The sequence below is a fragment of the Nicotiana tabacum genome, chromosome 11, assembly GCF_000715075.1.
Source record: "Nicotiana tabacum cultivar K326 chromosome 11, ASM71507v2, whole genome shotgun sequence".
NCBI lineage: Eukaryota > Viridiplantae > Streptophyta > Magnoliopsida > Solanales > Solanaceae > Nicotiana > Nicotiana tabacum.
In genome coordinates, this window is record NC_134090.1 from 154,553,124 (window position 1) to 154,570,770 (window position 17,647).

Sequence of the window (17,647 nt, forward strand, 5' to 3'; positions counted from 1 at the left end):
ATGGAAAAATACACCAAAGTGAAAGAAGAAAACACTTCTGTCTTCTTTCTATCTCTTCTTATTTACATTTTACTGCATTACTTTTATTTTATAACATTTTTCAATATGGCCAAACAACTTAAGTTTTTCCAAAAGTTAATGACATGTCCTAATTAAACCCCCTTTCTTTTTAATAGCCCCCGCACCAAAACAAACCCCCTTTCGTTTTAATAGGTTTTATCAGAGGTTTAGCCTCCTCATTTATTCACTCTGTTTTCTTTGACAAGTAACGTTTCTTTCTTCTAAAATCCCCAAATCACATCTGCTAGGGTTACGACCGAAGGAGGATTGGACAAAAGTTCCGATTGAATAGTGGTAATCTAACTCAAGGTAAGAATAATGTGCTTCTTCTTGTTTTTAGCTAACTTAATTAGTTAGCATGGTGCTTTGCTTCTGTTACTATCTTGCTGTTGTTACTGCCTTTTCCATGTCTTTTTCGTTACTTTATTTCCTTTGCTTTGTTATATACCCTCCCCCGACCTCATTTGTGGGTTTCCATTGGTTTTGTTGTTGTTTAATTAGTTAGTATGGTTTGGATGTTTGATGTAGGTTGGCTTGTATATAGGTAGCTTAGCTTTAGATATTTTGATATAATCCCATTTTGTATTCAAGTATGAAGTGAGAAAAGTTGTGCTTGAGCTCCTATTCTACTCTCTTTTTCTACATTGCCATCTCGAGGCCTTTGGAGCGTGTCTTGCGTTAAGGAGATTTCCAACTCTACCTTTAAAAGTATTGCTTTTGATAAAAATAGGCTTTTGTTTTTGTCCTGTGCATCTTTAATAACCCTACTGATAACTGATGATTTTTTTTCTTTTAAAGATTTCGGAGGCAGGAAAATGAGCAAGTCTTCTAAGAGATCGAGGAAAGTAGAGGAGAGTGAAAGCAACTCTGAGTTTGAGAATGATGAAATGTTAAATGAGATGTCGGACGATGTTAGTTTTTCTCACTTAGCTCACTTTTATGTATTTCTTACGTGGTACTGAGCTTTATCTGTTTTGCTTAAATAGTTTGCATGTGATATATATGTTTTTGATATGCTTAGGTTGAGAACTTTGATGAAGTCAACGACAGCGATGACAACAATGACTATAGTGACGGTGACGACGATGATGATGATGTTAGTCATTACAACAATGATGATAAAAGTGGAGAACAAGAGGAAGAGGAAGATGAGGAAGGAGATCAAGAAGAAGAAGAAGAGCGAGAGAAACTGACTGAGGACCATAAAATTGCTGGAATCGAAGAACTTAAGAAAGAATATATGGAGCTTAAGCACAAGGAACAGTAAGTTCCTTTCTCTACCACATAGCTCAGTTATATGATATGTTATTAAAAGAAGCATTCATTTCATGTCTGCATTTTCTAGAATTGTAGCTTCTATTTTGAACTTATAACCTATAAATTCATTTGAAGTTTTCTCAATATAAAAAGAGATAACTGATTATTGACAGGACGTGAAGATTGGAAGTCTATAGTGTAAAATAATGTGAATCTCACTTCTTTGGAAGAGAGATTAGGTATTGTTTGGACTTAATGATAGACGTTTCAACTGATGTTGTGGTTTGCAGTTTAACCCCATGTGGTTTGACTTTGAGCTCATAACCCATATTTGAACCACATGGTTCACATGTTGTTTTCAGCTAGGAACACATAACTCCCTTGCTGCTTTAGTACACAAGAGATAAAGTGATATGACCTTTGTGCTTTGATTATACTCCCATGTGGTTTGACTTTGAGCTCATAACCCATATTTGAACCACATGGTTCACATGTTGTTTTCAGCTAGGAACACATAACTCCCTTGCTGCTTTAGTACTCAAGAGATAAAGTGATATGACCTTTGTGCTTTGATTATACTGCAAAAATTAGGTAATTGGTTGATGTAATAGCAATAACAAACTCCTTTTCTCTCTATAGGAATGGATATCATCATTGAAATTTGGTGAATGCAAGTATACTTACTAAAGTTAATATAGGTATTTTCCCTTTTAAAAAGTTAACTTATGTAGTTTGTGCAAAATCCTTCAGAAAGTAATGGCAGGAACTCTGGACCAAGTTATATGCTTACCTTTTCTTAAAATAAAATAAAATTTATGAGTCTGAACCAAGGTATGTGGGTAAAATTGTTGTAAAAACCACTCAGTTCTAGTATTCTTATTTCTTAGAAGCAAAAAGCACAAAAAAGTGATAGAGTCCACAAGGCTCGAAAAGAAAAGGTAGAAATGAAGCGCAAGCTTCTCCAAAGTGAAGCCCATAATTTGCTCTCAAATCTGATTAATGTCCTTAATATTCAAAACTCAGTCAAAGAGACACAAAGGTTTCAGAGCTAATGAAGAATTCAAATTCGATTTATAAACTTGTTATTATCACTTGTTTAGTAATGGATTTAATCTGTGATTAATACAATTTACCTTATCAAAAAAAGTAATGGATTTAATCTGTTAAGGATACATCTGGCTAATATTAAAAAAACTTTCATCGTAATTATATCAAATTTTCTCCATAGTTTAATGTGTCTTTCTATTATTAAAATAACTTGCATCATATTCTTATTAAGCTTCAGCCTAGTTCCCCTTATGAGCTCCGAGTCTTGATGGTCATATATTAAGAATAAAACATAAATAATGTCAACAGTAAAATAAGTAGGAATATCCTAGATGTGTTCACTTTTGCCTCCTATTGGTAGACATCTGATTTGACGGTCATTGTGTGCACAGAGATCTTTTGGGGAATCTGAAGCGCCATAAGGACGAGGATCTTCTCAAAGGCCAAGCAGTTAGAAACCAGAAGGTATAGTGCACCAGATGGTGCAGATGATAATCTTTAGTTTCACCTTCTTATGAGCGTGTCTTTATTGTATACACACTTCCTATTGCTTCAATTAAAATAAGTCCTGGTTACAGGGAACAGAAATGCGTACTGTGTGATTGGCAGTTATTTGCTCCTCCTATGTTTCCCATAAATATCTATGCTGTATCTTCAATAGATATATGATTGAGTTGCATATAAACTGTTGAGTTGTCCCACATCGGAGGGATTTGAGGTCCTTGGTCTCCTTATATGGCTTGGGCAATCCTCACCTCATAAGCTAGCTTTTGGGATTGAGTTAGGCCCAAGGTCCATTCTTATCATGGTATCAGAGCCAAACCCATCCCAATTATTATTACCGATGTTGGGCCCCCATTTATGTTGTCCACGCCCCAGAGGTCTGGGCATGAGGGGGGGGGGTGTTGAGTTGTCCCACATCGGAGGGATTTGAGGTCCTTGGTCTCCTTATATGGCTTGGGCAATCCTCACCTCATAAGCTAGCTTTTGGGGTTGAGTTAGGCCCAAGGTCCATTCTTATCATAAACTATACGTCTTTTGCTTCTTGGCTTGTTTATTGCTGAGTTAATAGCTTTAGTGCTAATATTATTTACATGACTATTCCATTGAAATGACAAGATTAATGATTGACTAGTGCTAATATCATAATTATGTTATTAACTTGTTCCTTTTTTGCTTCCTTCTTTTAATTTCACTAAGGCACTCTGGGATAAGACACTTGAACTAAGGTTCTTGCTGCAAAAGGCTTTCTCAAACTCCAATAGACTTCCGCAGGTTCACTGGGTTACCATTTTGTTTCAACACAATGCTAGAGTCATGATATTGACAAGTTGAACTTGAATGAATGTTTACTGCCTGCAGGAACCAATAAGATCTTCCTTTTGTGATTCTGAGGACAGAGTTAAAGATGCATATTCAGATCTACTTGCCTCCTCCAGAAAAACCTTGGATTCTATACTGGAATTGCAAGAGGTACAGCGAGAACAGTTACTTCTAGTCAATTTTGCTTTTGAAGTAACAAAAGATTAGTATGCTTTTGTTTTGCTGGAAACCTAATCATTGCTACTCCTTCTGTGGTCCCATTATGTGATAGAGTTTCCACTTTGGAATGTGACAATGTATCCTAAACATTTCAATAGATAGTCGTTTATAAGCACCTTGTTAAACTATGGTCTGCCAGGAATATTCTCTTGCTAATAAATCTAAAACTTCAAAATTATTTTCCAGTAATATACAATTTAGATGCTTTTAAGTCGAATAAAGTCAAATAATTTCTTAATCGTTGTGTATATTGAACTTGTGCCTCGTGAAATAGGATGAAGGGAGTATATCTAGTGTTCAGGTTAATACAGTTCCTCTTTGCTTATTTAACCTGTTATTCTAAAACATTTGTAATTTGGCAGGTACTACTTGAGAAGAATCCTTCAATTACTCAATCAATGGACGGTATGACTTGTAGCTTTATTTTCTCACACTCAAAGAGCCGCATCTACATGCAAATTTTGAGTGTTTAACGTTCTTTGTTCTGAGTTTTTGAAAATCTGAATTTACTTTTTGAAATATCTTTTGTTTGTGATGGTAACATATGATACTTTTTGAAATATAATAATGAATTTTGCTGAAAGTAGAATTCAGCAAGCTCCAACTCGAGGCATTGACTAAGTGATTAAATGACCACTGGAAAGGACTTGGGGGCTTGCCTAAAAGCATCAAATTAGGTTTTAGAGGGTCAGAAATTTGCTAGATTTTCAAGACCAAAAGTACTATTGTATAGTGTCTGCAAAAGAAACCAATTTGCTCTATGTTGCAGCTCTAGACTGTGATTTCTGAGTGAAGTTCTATAAGCCTCTGACTCTGATTAACTGAAAGAATTTCTGGAAATTGTTTGATAGGTCACCATATTCAGAAGTGTTGCCAAAACTGGAAAACCAAGTCCCTGACTTCTTACATAATTTTCATGTTTAAGGGCCTAATGAACATCAATTTTCTTCTTAGCTATTTGCTACAAAGACAACATAAACATACCTTTTTGGATTAACATATTCACTGGTTGATGTTTTCTGTAATTTTCTTTCCTGAAGTCAATTCTGGTAAAAGGTTGAAGCTTTCGGAAGATTATGTTGAGTCAAATGGTGAAGTTGATGAAGATTGGCAGAAGATTTCTCAAATGCATTCAAGGTAAGAATGTTTAACTGAGGCTTATTAACGCATTTGCTTGTTTTATAGCTGTTGGTCAAATTCTTTTTCCTTTTTGAATTGGAGTTGGTCAAACTCTTTTTTTGGCTTTAGATTATGATCTTAGTTTTTTTGCTACAATATATATATGTTTATATATATGTTTTATACGACACATCAGGAGAAAATTCCAACTTGAAAATATATCACTTGGAGTGGGGAATGGGTGAAGAGTAAGTTTTTGGGGACAAAGATGGTGTGAAAATAAGTAAGTTTTTGGGGACAAAGATGGTGTGAAAATAACACTTCGTGTATCATATTTCCTAATATGTTTAGGATTTCATGCCAAAAACGATGTTGCATACAGAGGATATAAGGAGGAGAAACACATTGGGATTTGAGGTTAGGAGGAACTTACAAGATTGGGAGGTTGTAGAGTTACAGAGATTGACGGATTTGCTCCACAAACAGAATATTTCACAGTTTAATTATGGTGTTAGATGTGATTTTTGTTTTTGGGGGTGGGGGGGGGGGCGGGGGAGATAGTGGCATTGTCTCTGTATAGTCTTTTTATGGTTTACTACTGGGCAGAGAGGAGGCAGCCGTTCCTTATTCTTCAATTTGCATTCCTAGAGTACTGAGAAAGGTGTGTTTCTTTAATGGCTAGCTACGGGGGGAGTGATTCTAACGGCTTAGAATATGAGAAAAAGGAGAATTACATGTGTCAATTGGTGTTTCACGTCCAAGTGCTTGCATCTTGCTTATGGCATGAAGGTTGGGTTGGTTTGGACTTCAATGGGTAATGCCTGGCACGGTTAAAGAAGTAATGTTCAGCTGGACTTTCAGAAGGAGTAGAAGAAGACATAGGGCTTGGGATGTCGCTCCACTTGCACTCATGTGGACTATTTGGAGAGAGAGAAATAGGAGAGCTTTCTATGGAATAGAGACGGCTTTTGTACATTTGAGTAGTAGTCTCTTTTCTCTTATTATGTTTTGGTGCACCCATAAGATTCGCTTAAGCATAGATAATTGGGCGTCTTTCGTAGAGAACCACATTATTTTGTGAGTTTTCTCTACTATTTTGGTATACTTAATGTATACGGGTATTTATGCCCCTCCATTAATGAAATCTTATTACCTTATCCCAAAAAAACAAGAAAACTAAATGGTGTCAAATATTTTATGACGTCCCAAAATAGACACTGTCATACAAATTTGGGATAGAGGAGGAAGTATATGTTTTCTTTTGAATAAATGAGAGCTACAGAGGGCAAAGGATAGAGTATAGGCTGCTGGAATTGTAGATGACCTTTTTGGTTGCTTTTATTTGGGGTTATATGCCCTGGAACTGGTGTTGTAGATGACCTTTTTGATTGCTTTTATTCTAGTCATTGTTTCTCATAATCTGTTCCATTCTTCTATGCAGTTAGGTCCTGCTCCCGGTGAAGAATGTCCTAAGCCCATTATTAATGTTGTTTTGGAGTCAGATTTTATGTACATCTATAGCAGTTAGGAACAAAATCTGCATAGTTTCAAGTAACACAACTCCAAAATTATGTTCCAGAACAGCTATTACTCTACATTTTTCTCGCCATTGCATTCTCATGCGATTGCCCTTTCTCCCTTTTGCTAAATAAATTGGCTCCTTGTTGGAAATTGATGTTGCTAATTCTTTTATGTCATAGGATGGCTGCTTTTAGGGACAAATCGATAGACAAATGGCAGAGAAAAACCCAGGTGACCTCTGGTGCTGCCGCAATCAAAGGGAAATTGCAAGCATTTAATCAGGTTTATTTCTGGGACTTGAAAATTGATACGTACAGCAACAATCACAATGACTAGAATTAATATTCTGATATTGTACAGGACATTAGTCAACAAGTGGCCGGTTATATGAGGGATCCTAGCAAAATGATAAAAGGAATGCAGCAGAGCAGATCGGCAGTTGCACTATTTGGAACTGTAAGTCTCGGTTCGTGAGTTGTTTTGAGAATGGCAGCTGAATTGTACACATGGATCTGGCTATGTTTCTTAATGTTCAGGATAATGTTTTTAGTTTTCGCTAGTTTTTGATTTATGTGCCTGCTTTTGTGCAGGTTTCAGATGCTTCTGGAAATGGAGAGGTACCAGTGTTTTATATACACAATTTGTCAAGTTTGGCATGAATAGTGTTTGTCGTTCATTGATATAAGATTAGATCAATAAATCTCCTTGTCGAGTGTGTTGCCTAGAAGAATGTGGGCATGCTACTAGTGCTTCAGGTTTATGCACTTGGTACAGCAGAGGCAATGCCAGCCTCCTTTTGGGAAACGAATTAGTTTTGTTTGAGAATGCTCTTGCATGGATTATATTTCCTTAGAGAGAAAAGCACATCTACTTATCCTTAACTTGGATCAGGGAATAAACATGGATGGTGATCCAGAGCTTTTGGATGACTCTGAATTCTATCAGCAATTGCTGAAGGAGTTTTTTGAGGCAGTCGATCCCGCATCATCTGGTAAGATACCATTTTTGTTCCTCTCAAAATAAGCTGGTCATGTTTCAAAAATCCACCTTGCTAACCTTCTATGGTGATGGTATTAGGATAATGTGGTTATCCTCACCTTTGATGTGTATACCTGCAACACCATGTTCAATATCTTTTCGTTTTTCTTCTATGATTTTGGCAGTGTCATATGTTAACTATTAATTGTGCTGTTCATGGGATCTTTTTTTTTTTTGGGAAAAAGTCCACATTTACCCCTGAACTATTATAAATAGTTTATATTTATCCTCTGTTATACTTTCCGTCTAAATTTATCCTTACCGTTAAAGAAGTAAACAAATTTGCCCCCATTTCTAACGGTTGCACATGGCCCCTCAATTAAAATGTCAAGTAAGAGTCCATGTCAGCCTATTTTTTATTTGTTTCTGCATTTGAATAGGTGACCAAAAAAAGCTCCCATTTCCCCCTACAATCTCCTTACCCCACCCCCTAAAAAGAAATCCTTTCCCAATACTTTTTCACTTTTTTCCATTCTTTCCTTTTACCTTTTCCATTGCAGAGATTACCTCCACCAAAATGAAATCTAGTCTTCTCCCACTAACAAATCACCATTGATGAAAAATTAGGGTTCATCAAAGGAATCACAATTGAAGGCCTTCAATATGTCTACAATGGTGTTCTCCAATAATGGCTCTTGAAACCCATTACGGTATATTCTTTGGGTGTCTAAAAATTTCGAATTCCACTTAGATCAGTTGATTATTTACTGAGGAGATTGACAGGGTGTTGCCGTTTTGAGTTTTAAGTCGTGAATCAAACACTGATTTTTCGTGGATTTGAGTAAAAACTACCTTGAACTATATTTTTTGGTTGTCGAAATTCAAAGCTGGAAAAAGACTCAAGAACCTGAAATTTCTTGCTTCTTTTCTACTGAAATCTAGTGGAGAAAAACAAATATTGGATCTTAAAAAGGAAAGAATACCACAGGTATTCAATAATTTGAAAAAAAAACAGAAATCACCATTGAAGGAGCTGTAAGAGAGCTTGAGAACATAAGACGGGTATTCTGATTTGCTGAAGTTTGAGCTAAGTGTTTTGGAGTTTGTTGGGAATATTCATGTGGAGAAGTTGTGGACGATCTGAGTTTGTTTGGGTTAAATTTTTTGTTTAGATCGAAATATTTGAAGCAAAGATGAAGAAGCATTGAGGAAGAAGAAGAAGCAACCTTTTTTTGGGATTTTTTTAATTTGCCGATTTAGCAAATAAGTATAATAAATAACACATATTTTTAAATAGTGAAATGGACTCTTACGTGGCACTTTTGAGGAGTCAGCTGCCACTTTGGACAACCGTTAGGGATAAGGCCAGATTTGTTTACTTCTTTAATGGTAGGGATAAATTTAGACGGAAAGTATAACAAAGGATAAATGCAAACTATTTACAATAGTATAGGGATAAATTTAGACCTTATCCCCTTTTTTTTGGTGGGTGGGGGTGGGGGTTAAGATGTTGCATCAAGGATGTTATGTGCTTTCTTCACAGGAATGCAAAATCTGTCATTTCCGAGAAGCTCCCTGCTCTTTTTCCTGATCAAGTTCCCTGCCTTTTTACATGAACACTGAATCTGTTGTTTTGATTGCATGTATCAAGCATGAATAAGTTTCTAAAGATTACAGCTATAGATCAGCTTTATCAGAAAAGGTGTTATAGTGATGTGTTCGTATAACTATACGTCTTTCTTTTGGTGGAGAATGCATTTTTAGACTGTTGCTCCCGGGTAAAAGAACACCTAAAACTAACCAATTCTTTATCAACTACAGAGACAGCATTCTATGCACTGAAGAGATTGCAGACGAAGAAACGAAAAATTGTTGATCGCCGTGCATCAAAGAGTCGTAAAATACGGTAATTGATTAGCCGATTCTATCATACAAGGTTACTTCTAAATTTCCTGGAGTAAAAATTTGGTTTGGTTCTTGTAGGTACAATATTCATGAAAAGATTGTCAATTTCATGGCTCCTCAGCCTGTAAATCTTCCACCAATGGCCCCCAAATTGTTTGAGAATTTGTTCACGGGCGGCTCTACCCATAGGCCAATAAATGTCTTGCATTAGGCCCCAAAAATTGAAGGCTCCTAAAATTGTTCCTATTCGATATAAAATATGTAATTCAAATGATTATTACTCTGTACTTAGTAAAGTGTTTTAACCAGTTGTCAGTTCGTAATCAATCATTAATCACATAGTTCTTACTTTATTCTGTTTTTAGTTATTTGATTGAGGTAATTATAGATGAGAGGTGGGTAATGAATACTGCGGTCATTTCTTGCTTTTTTCTGTTAGTCACAGACTTTCTTTCCTCTTGTTCAATTTGGCTTTGTGAAGTTTCTTCTGTCAAAGTCTTAGTGGACCTGTTTCATAGATATATTAACCATTTGTGGTCTCCCCTTTCTTTTCTGCATTGTTTTTTCCAAAAATAAAAAGTAAAGTGTCAAGTGCTGTTTGCCTCGCCACATGAGTTCGTTAAAGTTTTGTAACTTGTAGCCATTATAAAATAATAGTGTTCTGTCTGTTTTATGACTAGTGTAGAGGATCCTTTATTTCATATCTTGAACGGCAAATGAGCCTCGGACAATTATGCTTTTGATTTCTATGCTAAGAGAGGTAATTCATGTGTTACATATATTTTTTTGTAATAATTAAAGTTAATAATTGGTCGAACTTGCATTCAAGTTAAGCAAGAAACACTTGGTTAATTTCAAGTGGTTACTGATTTAAGCAAGAGAATCACTTGATTAATTTCAAGTGGTTACTGATTCAATGAAGCACTAACTCTTAGTATTCTCAAATCTCAATAAAGGTAAAAATTAGCAAAACTCATGGTAATTATTGTGTTACATACACTTCCTTTTAACCTTTGATGTAATTATCTTTACGATCGGTTTAGCCTTATCACCAATGAAATTGGTCATCTAATTAAAATTTATGGTACACATTACCCTTTCATACAGTCAAGAGTACACCATTTCAAGCTATTTTCACTTGTGTCATTGTTTCATACTTCTTTACTACCAACAACAGCTGCCTCCTTGATCCTCTTCCAATCTCCTTTTTTTTAAAAGTTAAAATATCAGATTCTTTTTATTTATTTATTTATAGGTGATGTGAAAGTATATGATATTGTTATGTATTCCATAAGTTTTGGTAAAATAAAGAGAATTTGAAGGATTTGAGCTGTGTTATACAGAGATGGAAATTAAGTTATTACTGCTTCAGAGAACCAATGACAGTTTGATTGCAAAATGAAACTCAAACTTGGATGCAACTTTTTTGGACTGAGTTTAATAGCTCTGATACGAATCATAATATTACTGACACAATTAATTATTCAATTACATTCTTCAAATTACATGATGTATAGATTCAGAAACAAAGAAACACGGTGAATTAACACCTTAGCTCGAAGAATCGCTCTTGATGTAGACAGTGAAGTGAGTAATTTTTTCTCGCCATGAGCTAGCTTTTGAGATTAAGTTGGGCCTGTGTTCATTTTCTTTACATGCTTTGCTGCTAATTTGCTTCTGGTAAAAGTTACTCTAGGAGATGTCATATTGTTTTCTCTGATAAATCTTTACCTGGAAGCCTTGGAGCACCGGTAAAGTTGTGGTCACGGGTTCGAGCCATGGAAGCGGCAACTAATGCTTGCATTAGGGTAGACTGTCTACATCACACCCTTTGGGGTGCATCTCTTTCTCCGACGATGCCTCACCAGACTGTCCTTTTTTTTTTTTTAATGATAAACCTTTGCCTCATACCATAAACAACGACAAATGCAATAGTATTGTGACATTGAATTGTGAATTTGTGACAATGAACAGAGACACAAATTTAAAAATAAATGGTCATCAACCTTATCAACCAGATGCCTTTGAACTGCTCTATTGTGCAAAAGAAGTATGCATTATAATACAGAATCTTAAAAAAAAAGGCAGCCTGGTGCACAACGCATCAATGCATTAACGCAGGGTCCAGAGAAGGGCCACACTCCAAGAGTGTGATGTAGGTAGCCGACCCTGATGCTTGCTGGTTCCATATGAAAAAGAAAATACAAATATATAATCCATATGCAGTTCACTAGATGGATCTGCATTGTATCTTTAGCATCTAACATATGTCACATGAGTCTTTGTTTTCAGCTTTTACCATATTGCTAAAAACTTTACTCATTGAAATACCAGCAATATCAACCATACTCCCCATACTGAATTCTGTACTTAACACACTATTATCCAACTGATTATCAGATATCTCATTTTCTTGTCTTGTTTTTTCATCTTTTCCTTGGAGTTTCAATGCATATTCCAAGTTCCACAAAACATCTCCCATAGTCGGTCGATCTACACCATATTCTTCCAAGCATTTTTCAGCAGTCTTTACAAACTTTATCAAAGACTCTGATCTTATCTCGCGTACAATCGTTGGATCAATGATTGTTTCTGTATCTCTTGTCCTTAAACAGTTTCTCACCCATTCAACCAAATTCACCATTTCCTTGGAACGAGATGGATCGATAACAGGCCTGCCACAGAGAACTTCAAACATAACTACTCCAAAGGAGTAGACATCAGATTTCTCAGTTAGTTGTTGCCTTGTCAAGTACTCAGGATCAAGGTATCCGAAACTCCCTTTAACTGCAGTACTAACATGTGTTTGATCAATTTCAGGACCAATTTTCGATAGTCCAAAATCAGAAACTTTAGCCCTGAGATTTTCATCAAGCAATATGTTCGAAGACTTGACATCGCGATGAATAATTGCCTTCTGAGAACCAGTATGAAGATAGTGAAGTCCTTTTGCTGATCCTATGCAAATTTCAAGCCTTTGTCTCCAATCCAAATTTGGAAGGTCTGAGCCATACAGATGATCCTTAAGAGTTCCATTTTCCATGTACTCGTAAATAATTATCATCTCATTCTTTTCGTTGCAGTAACCTATCAGTGAAACCAAATGGCGATGTCTGAATTGAGACAACATTTCAACTTCAGTCTTGAACTCAGAAAGACCTTGTTGTGATTGAGGAAGTCCTCTCTTCACCGCTACCTTTGTATTATCCCTCAAAACTCCCTTGTAAACCTTTCCAAAACCACCAAATCCGATAACCATGTTTTCACTGAAGTTATCGGTTGCTTCTTGAACTGCTCTAAAAGGGAACCAGTACCCCATATTTGAGTTGGAAATGATAGATTGTTTTTCCTCCGTAGTTGATCCAACTGTTGTATGATGATCCTCAGTTGAGTGATCAACTGGCGCCCGTGTTCTACTTCTGCAAAAGAGAAAAGACAACACAACTAAAACAATGCAAAGTATCGATCCTCCAATAGTTGATCCAAGAATCAACCATGTTTTAGGCTTTGAACCAGGCGATGAGGACTGAATTTCAACGTCTGAAGCATCAAAACTGCCTTTGAAATTGCTTATTTTCATGATCTCGAGACCATTCAAGAGTCCATCTGGATATGCATTACGTACATCTGTTGGACCAATGCTAATGCCAATGCTATGTCTGTTGTCTAGCCTTGTGACAAAATCCATGTAAAATGGAGCACCAAAGACATTTGATGTCTCATTGTTAAGATCAAGGTACTTGAAAACATACTGAGAATTGAGGAAAACATTGAATATTAAATCACCAGAGGGGCCTTTTACTATGTAACAAAAGTGGAACCTGATGAAATAATCAAAGCCAGGATCAACATTAAACGACCACGTTACATTTGCTAACGTATTAGGATCATTCTCTGATTGCAGCCTCGTGGCAGTTCCATACACCAATGGAGGAGCAATATTCCGAGAAGGCCCTCCTCTCGTGTAGTTCACAGCTCGTATGTTCGATACAAACTGGACAAGATTCTTGCTCGTTAAGTATCTTTCATCAGGTTCCCAAGATCGCCACGAGGTATCATTTTGAGGCAAAACTGCAATATTTCCCATATTTACTCTCACCACTGTTTCTAATGCTTGTGTCCTCAGATTATGAATACCAACATCGACAGGAATGACCTCATCAGGAAGTGAAATGACTTCTAAAGCATTTACAAAGGCAAATGAGGTAGCAGACGGCGTAAAGGTAAGAACTAAACTATTGCTAGTAATGTTCAAAGAGTATTCCTTTACTGAAGTAGCATTCAATGGTTGAAAGTTCTTAACAAGAGTGAAGTTCTGAGCAGAAACAGAGAACTTAGCAGAACTTAGATTGAAAAAATCATTCGAAAATGGAAAGAAATATAGGCGAATCCAATGTTGCCCTTGTTTCTTGATCGAAAAGGTGAATTTGAAAGTCTCATTGAGAATTCTAGCAGTTTTATACAGAGATGAACTATAGGTAGATGGAATGGATTCAAGACTTGTATTAACAAATACTCTTTGAGTGGAATTCAAGTTATCAGCCAAGAAAACTCTATCACCTATAGTTGTATTTTCTAGTGATCCACAGTCTATTAGATAGTTATCAACAGGATCAAATTCTAATGAAGAACACATCAAACACAAGATAGACATTACCATAATAAGCAATTGAAGTAGTGAAAAATCCATACTGGTTTTCATTTTCATTAGCGACGGACAAATTCTGTAGCTAAACAACAAAATCCATTGCTAATTCCTAATTAGCGACAGATTATCAAAATATTCTGTTAGCTACGAGCGATTTTGCTACAGCTTAGCGACGAAGTTCGTAGCTAATTCCAGTTTTTTTTAGTAACCAATGGACTAAACTTTCAGAAAGTGAAAAAACTTTCTGAGAGTGCAAAAAATGGAGAGAAGATTTTCTATCTTCAATTTGGTGGATGAGAAAAATGGTGAAAAACACAACCACCTTTCTACACATTTCTAACACAAGAAAGACTGACATTTTTAAGAATAAGTCAAAAAAGTGAAAGCAACCAAAACTTACTTTTCTTTTATTAGTTGTTGAATGTGGCACATTTTATTTGAAAATTTCCAAAGAAGAATTTAAAAGGGATCAAAAAATAATAAAATAATTCAGAGTCAAAGGCTAAATTGGTGCATGGAATTATGAACAAAGCTCCAAAATAAATGAAATAAAGACCAGTAGGTAATAGGGATAACAGCTAGTATTAGGATAAGGTCTCATATGTTACGTGTGAAACTAGAAAATGATGTTAGAACTATGATTTGACAGTACAAAAGAAGAAAATTAAAGTGAGAAATAAACGGCAATAAATTGTCAACAGACATTGATTGTACTCATGCACTTAACTAACTTTATTTGTTAATTGATTTGATGCTAGAGAAGTTTCCTTGTAGTTTCAACAAATATGAATTTTTAAGAATTAATTTCATCAAATATCATAGCCAATCTTGAGTGGAGTGTCTTTCGGAAACAGTCTCCCTACCTTCACAAGATAGGGTAAGGTCTGCGTACACATTACCCTCCCTAAACCCCGCTTATGAGATTCCACTGAATTTTTTTTATTGTTGTTGTTGTAATCAGTGGCGGAGCCACATTGAACCAAGGGGTGTCAAGCGGTACCCATTTACCGGAAAATTACACGATATTGCTAGATACTTTTTTTTAATTTTATGTATATTTACTATACGTTGACTCCCCTTGACTTTTTGATGTATCTAATTATTTATATTTTGACACCCTTCGATGAAAATTCTGGCTCCGCCACTGGTTGTAATTTTATCAAATGTCATCCAACCTTTAGTATATTGTACCAAAGTCATAAAATTAATTCTTTTTAATGAAAACTAAGCTATTTCTCGCAGAAAATAAATAACGCCAAAACTACTAAATTCTGTCAGGAAAATACAAGTATGTCATACCAACAACGCGCCTTACGTAACATTCATGTGGTACCACAAAAAAAAATTATTTTCGAACCCAATTTAATAACCTATGTTGTTCACCATACGACACGTCATGTTTTTTATTTTATTTTATAAAATGGGTTAAAAAATCAGATTCTTTATTTTTAAATGATGCCACGTGGATATTATGTAAGATAAGCGATCAACATGGTTATACTTAGATGACAATTTTGGAAGTCTAAGAGTTTTTAGGACCAAATTTATTATTTTACAAAGCTTTTTCTATTTTCTTTGATGTATAAGAATAATTCAATTATTCCCTATTACAAAAATTAATTTAATAACTTTAATACGATAATTTAAAAGTCCAATGACCATAAAATCTGATTTTTCTGGACAAATAAATGGAGATGGTCATCTGCTAATGTCTTTGTCTGATGTGGACTAAAAACGCGTTTTGTTTATAACATTTCAGACAACTAATTTGATAGCAACTAAAAAAGGCAAGTGGGTTTTTTATTTGTATGTTAATTTGTCATGTAGGGATATGGACAAATGATTTAGAGAAATTTGGATTGCGTATGCTGTGGTTCAGTGGCTTTAGTTCTAGAAACATTTGTTTCTTTTGCAATATTGGTTGAATAGAAACTTCAAACTGATGAATTTATGAGTATAAAAATTATTCTTGAAATTTAATAGTGTTTGATTGATTTGAGAATCTGTTTCAATTTTGTCGACTAAGTACCTATTATATTCTTAGCATAATTTATTGGATATATTTTCTATAGTATTTTTTATTTGAATTGTGCATCAATGGATGACAACAAAACTAACAACAAACCTAATTTCACTGGTGTGGTCTGAAAAGAATGAAGTGTACGCAAATTTTATGTTTATATCTTGTAAAGATAAAAATATTATTTCCGTGCATGCTAATGGATGAGGTAGTCGTAAATCCAACAATTACGATTAAGAGTTAGTCCCTCCATTTCCTTTTTTGTATTATGAGTTTTTTTCTTTTATTAGTTCATTAAAAAAGGTCATCTTTCTATATTTGGAATTTAAACAACTTGTAAACTTTTCGTTTACCTTTATAGCCACATAAGTCTCGTGTTATGCTCAAGATCACAAGTTCCAACAATCGACTTATTTCTATTTTACAGCTTTTCTGTAGTACTGCTATCTTTCAATTGGATATGTCCCAGTCGAATCGGTAACGACGACAAAACATCCCTGCAGACGTACTACTTTCAATCAGACCTTCACTCCTTTATCTTCTTTATTGATAGATAGCGAGGTCGATTGAGTTCAGTTTTTAGCTCTAGCAAGCTTGTGACTGCCTGAACAGACTAGTCTATTGTATATAGATAAAATCAGGTGCCCTCGATTTTATGTGCTCGAAGGCTCACATCCAGGAACAAAAGGCTCGCGTCGAGGAATAGACTCACTATGGACCGAGTTCGGGCCTGTGGACAGAATACGAGGCTCGAAAATCTAAGTGTTCGAGGAACGACGGAGCCTAGTATGACCAACCCCGAGATAATGCCGTTGTGGGCTTATAACAGAATGAGCAAGATTCCTGCCACGTCCCCAAGATCGTAGCGTAAATCCCGGAATAGATTTTACGAATCCGTACTAGGCGGTTAGACAGCTGTCCCAATAAGATTCTTTACTGTAAATAGAAATGTATCTTATTTAGGGTTTCTCTATTATATAAAGGGGACCCCAATCATTGGCAAAAGAATACCTCTCTTACTTTTTTGTTCATTGTTCATCAGAATTGTCCTTTAACTTGATTGTTCTTACTTTACTGTTCTTGACCCACCTCGAGGCCACCTTTGCTCGAGGTCGAGACTAGCTTGCACATTGATTTGATTTTACTTATTTCCTTCATTTATACTTTTGTTTTCTTGGTTATTAATTTTTTTTGGTAATTAAATTTCTTATTACCAGGGAAAATATTTACAAGTATAGCAAGAACCCTCAAAACTCACATAGATTTGGACATGTAGCCCCAAATCTAGTGCCCTCATATCTACATAACTACTCAACTACAAACTATGGATAAAAATTGAAATTCTGTAAATGTCTCGCTATCTTAGAATTCAACATTCCACGACAGTGCACTTCCTGAATTATCAGTTTGATCATCTCCTTATTGCTTCTTTGTGTTCCTCTGAAGGTTCTCCAGTTTCGTTCCTGCCAAATATAAGAAACAACACAGGCGAGTAACATTCTGTATGTTGCACACATTTGATTCTTTCCTGATTCATGCCTTATTGCCCA

At 35.6% G+C, this 17,647-nt stretch overlaps 2 protein-coding genes across 2 annotated transcripts; one reads left to right on the forward strand and one right to left on the reverse strand.

Annotated features, from left to right (window-relative positions):
• Positions 1-229: 229 nt before the first annotated feature.
• Positions 230-9,782, forward strand: LOC107759224 (uncharacterized). The gene is made up of 14 exons (XM_075225601.1): positions 230-369; positions 859-971; positions 1,082-1,323; positions 2,757-2,829; positions 3,565-3,639; positions 3,727-3,837; positions 4,269-4,311; positions 4,947-5,043; positions 6,726-6,828; positions 6,907-7,002; positions 7,137-7,163; positions 7,438-7,537; positions 9,346-9,430; positions 9,508-9,782. The coding sequence occupies exons 2-14, from the start codon at positions 876-878 to the stop codon at positions 9,638-9,640; spliced, it is 1,281 nt and encodes a 426-aa protein (XP_075081702.1). The 5' UTR covers positions 230-369; positions 859-875; the 3' UTR covers positions 9,641-9,782.
• Positions 9,783-11,354: 1,572 nt separating this feature from the next.
• LOC107825264 (receptor-like protein kinase HERK 1) lies at positions 11,355-14,526 on the reverse strand. Its single transcript, XM_016652095.2, has one exon. The coding sequence runs from the start codon at positions 14,135-14,137 to the stop codon at positions 11,690-11,692; it is 2,448 nt and encodes an 815-aa protein (XP_016507581.1). The 5' UTR covers positions 14,138-14,526; the 3' UTR covers positions 11,355-11,689.
• Between the last annotated feature and the right edge of the window lie 3,121 nt (positions 14,527-17,647).

What these genes read in the sequence shown, in the direction of transcription:
- LOC107759224 (XM_075225601.1), top strand. Translation starts at nt 876, where the DNA reads ATGAGCAAGTCTTCTAAGAGATCGAGGAAAGTAGAGGAGAGTGAAAGC. An exon ending in AATTACTCAATCAATGGACG is followed by an intron (nt 4,312 to 4,946) that starts GTATGACTTGTA and finishes TCTTTCCTGAAG; the next exon opens with TCAATTCTGGTAAAAGGTTG. An exon ending in TCAAAGAGTCGTAAAATACG is followed by an intron (nt 9,431 to 9,507) that starts GTAATTGATTAG and finishes TGGTTCTTGTAG; the next exon opens with GTACAATATTCATGAAAAGA.
- LOC107825264 (XM_016652095.2), bottom strand. Translation starts at nt 14,137, where the DNA reads ATGAAAATGAAAACCAGTATGGATTTTTCACTACTTCAATTGCTTATT.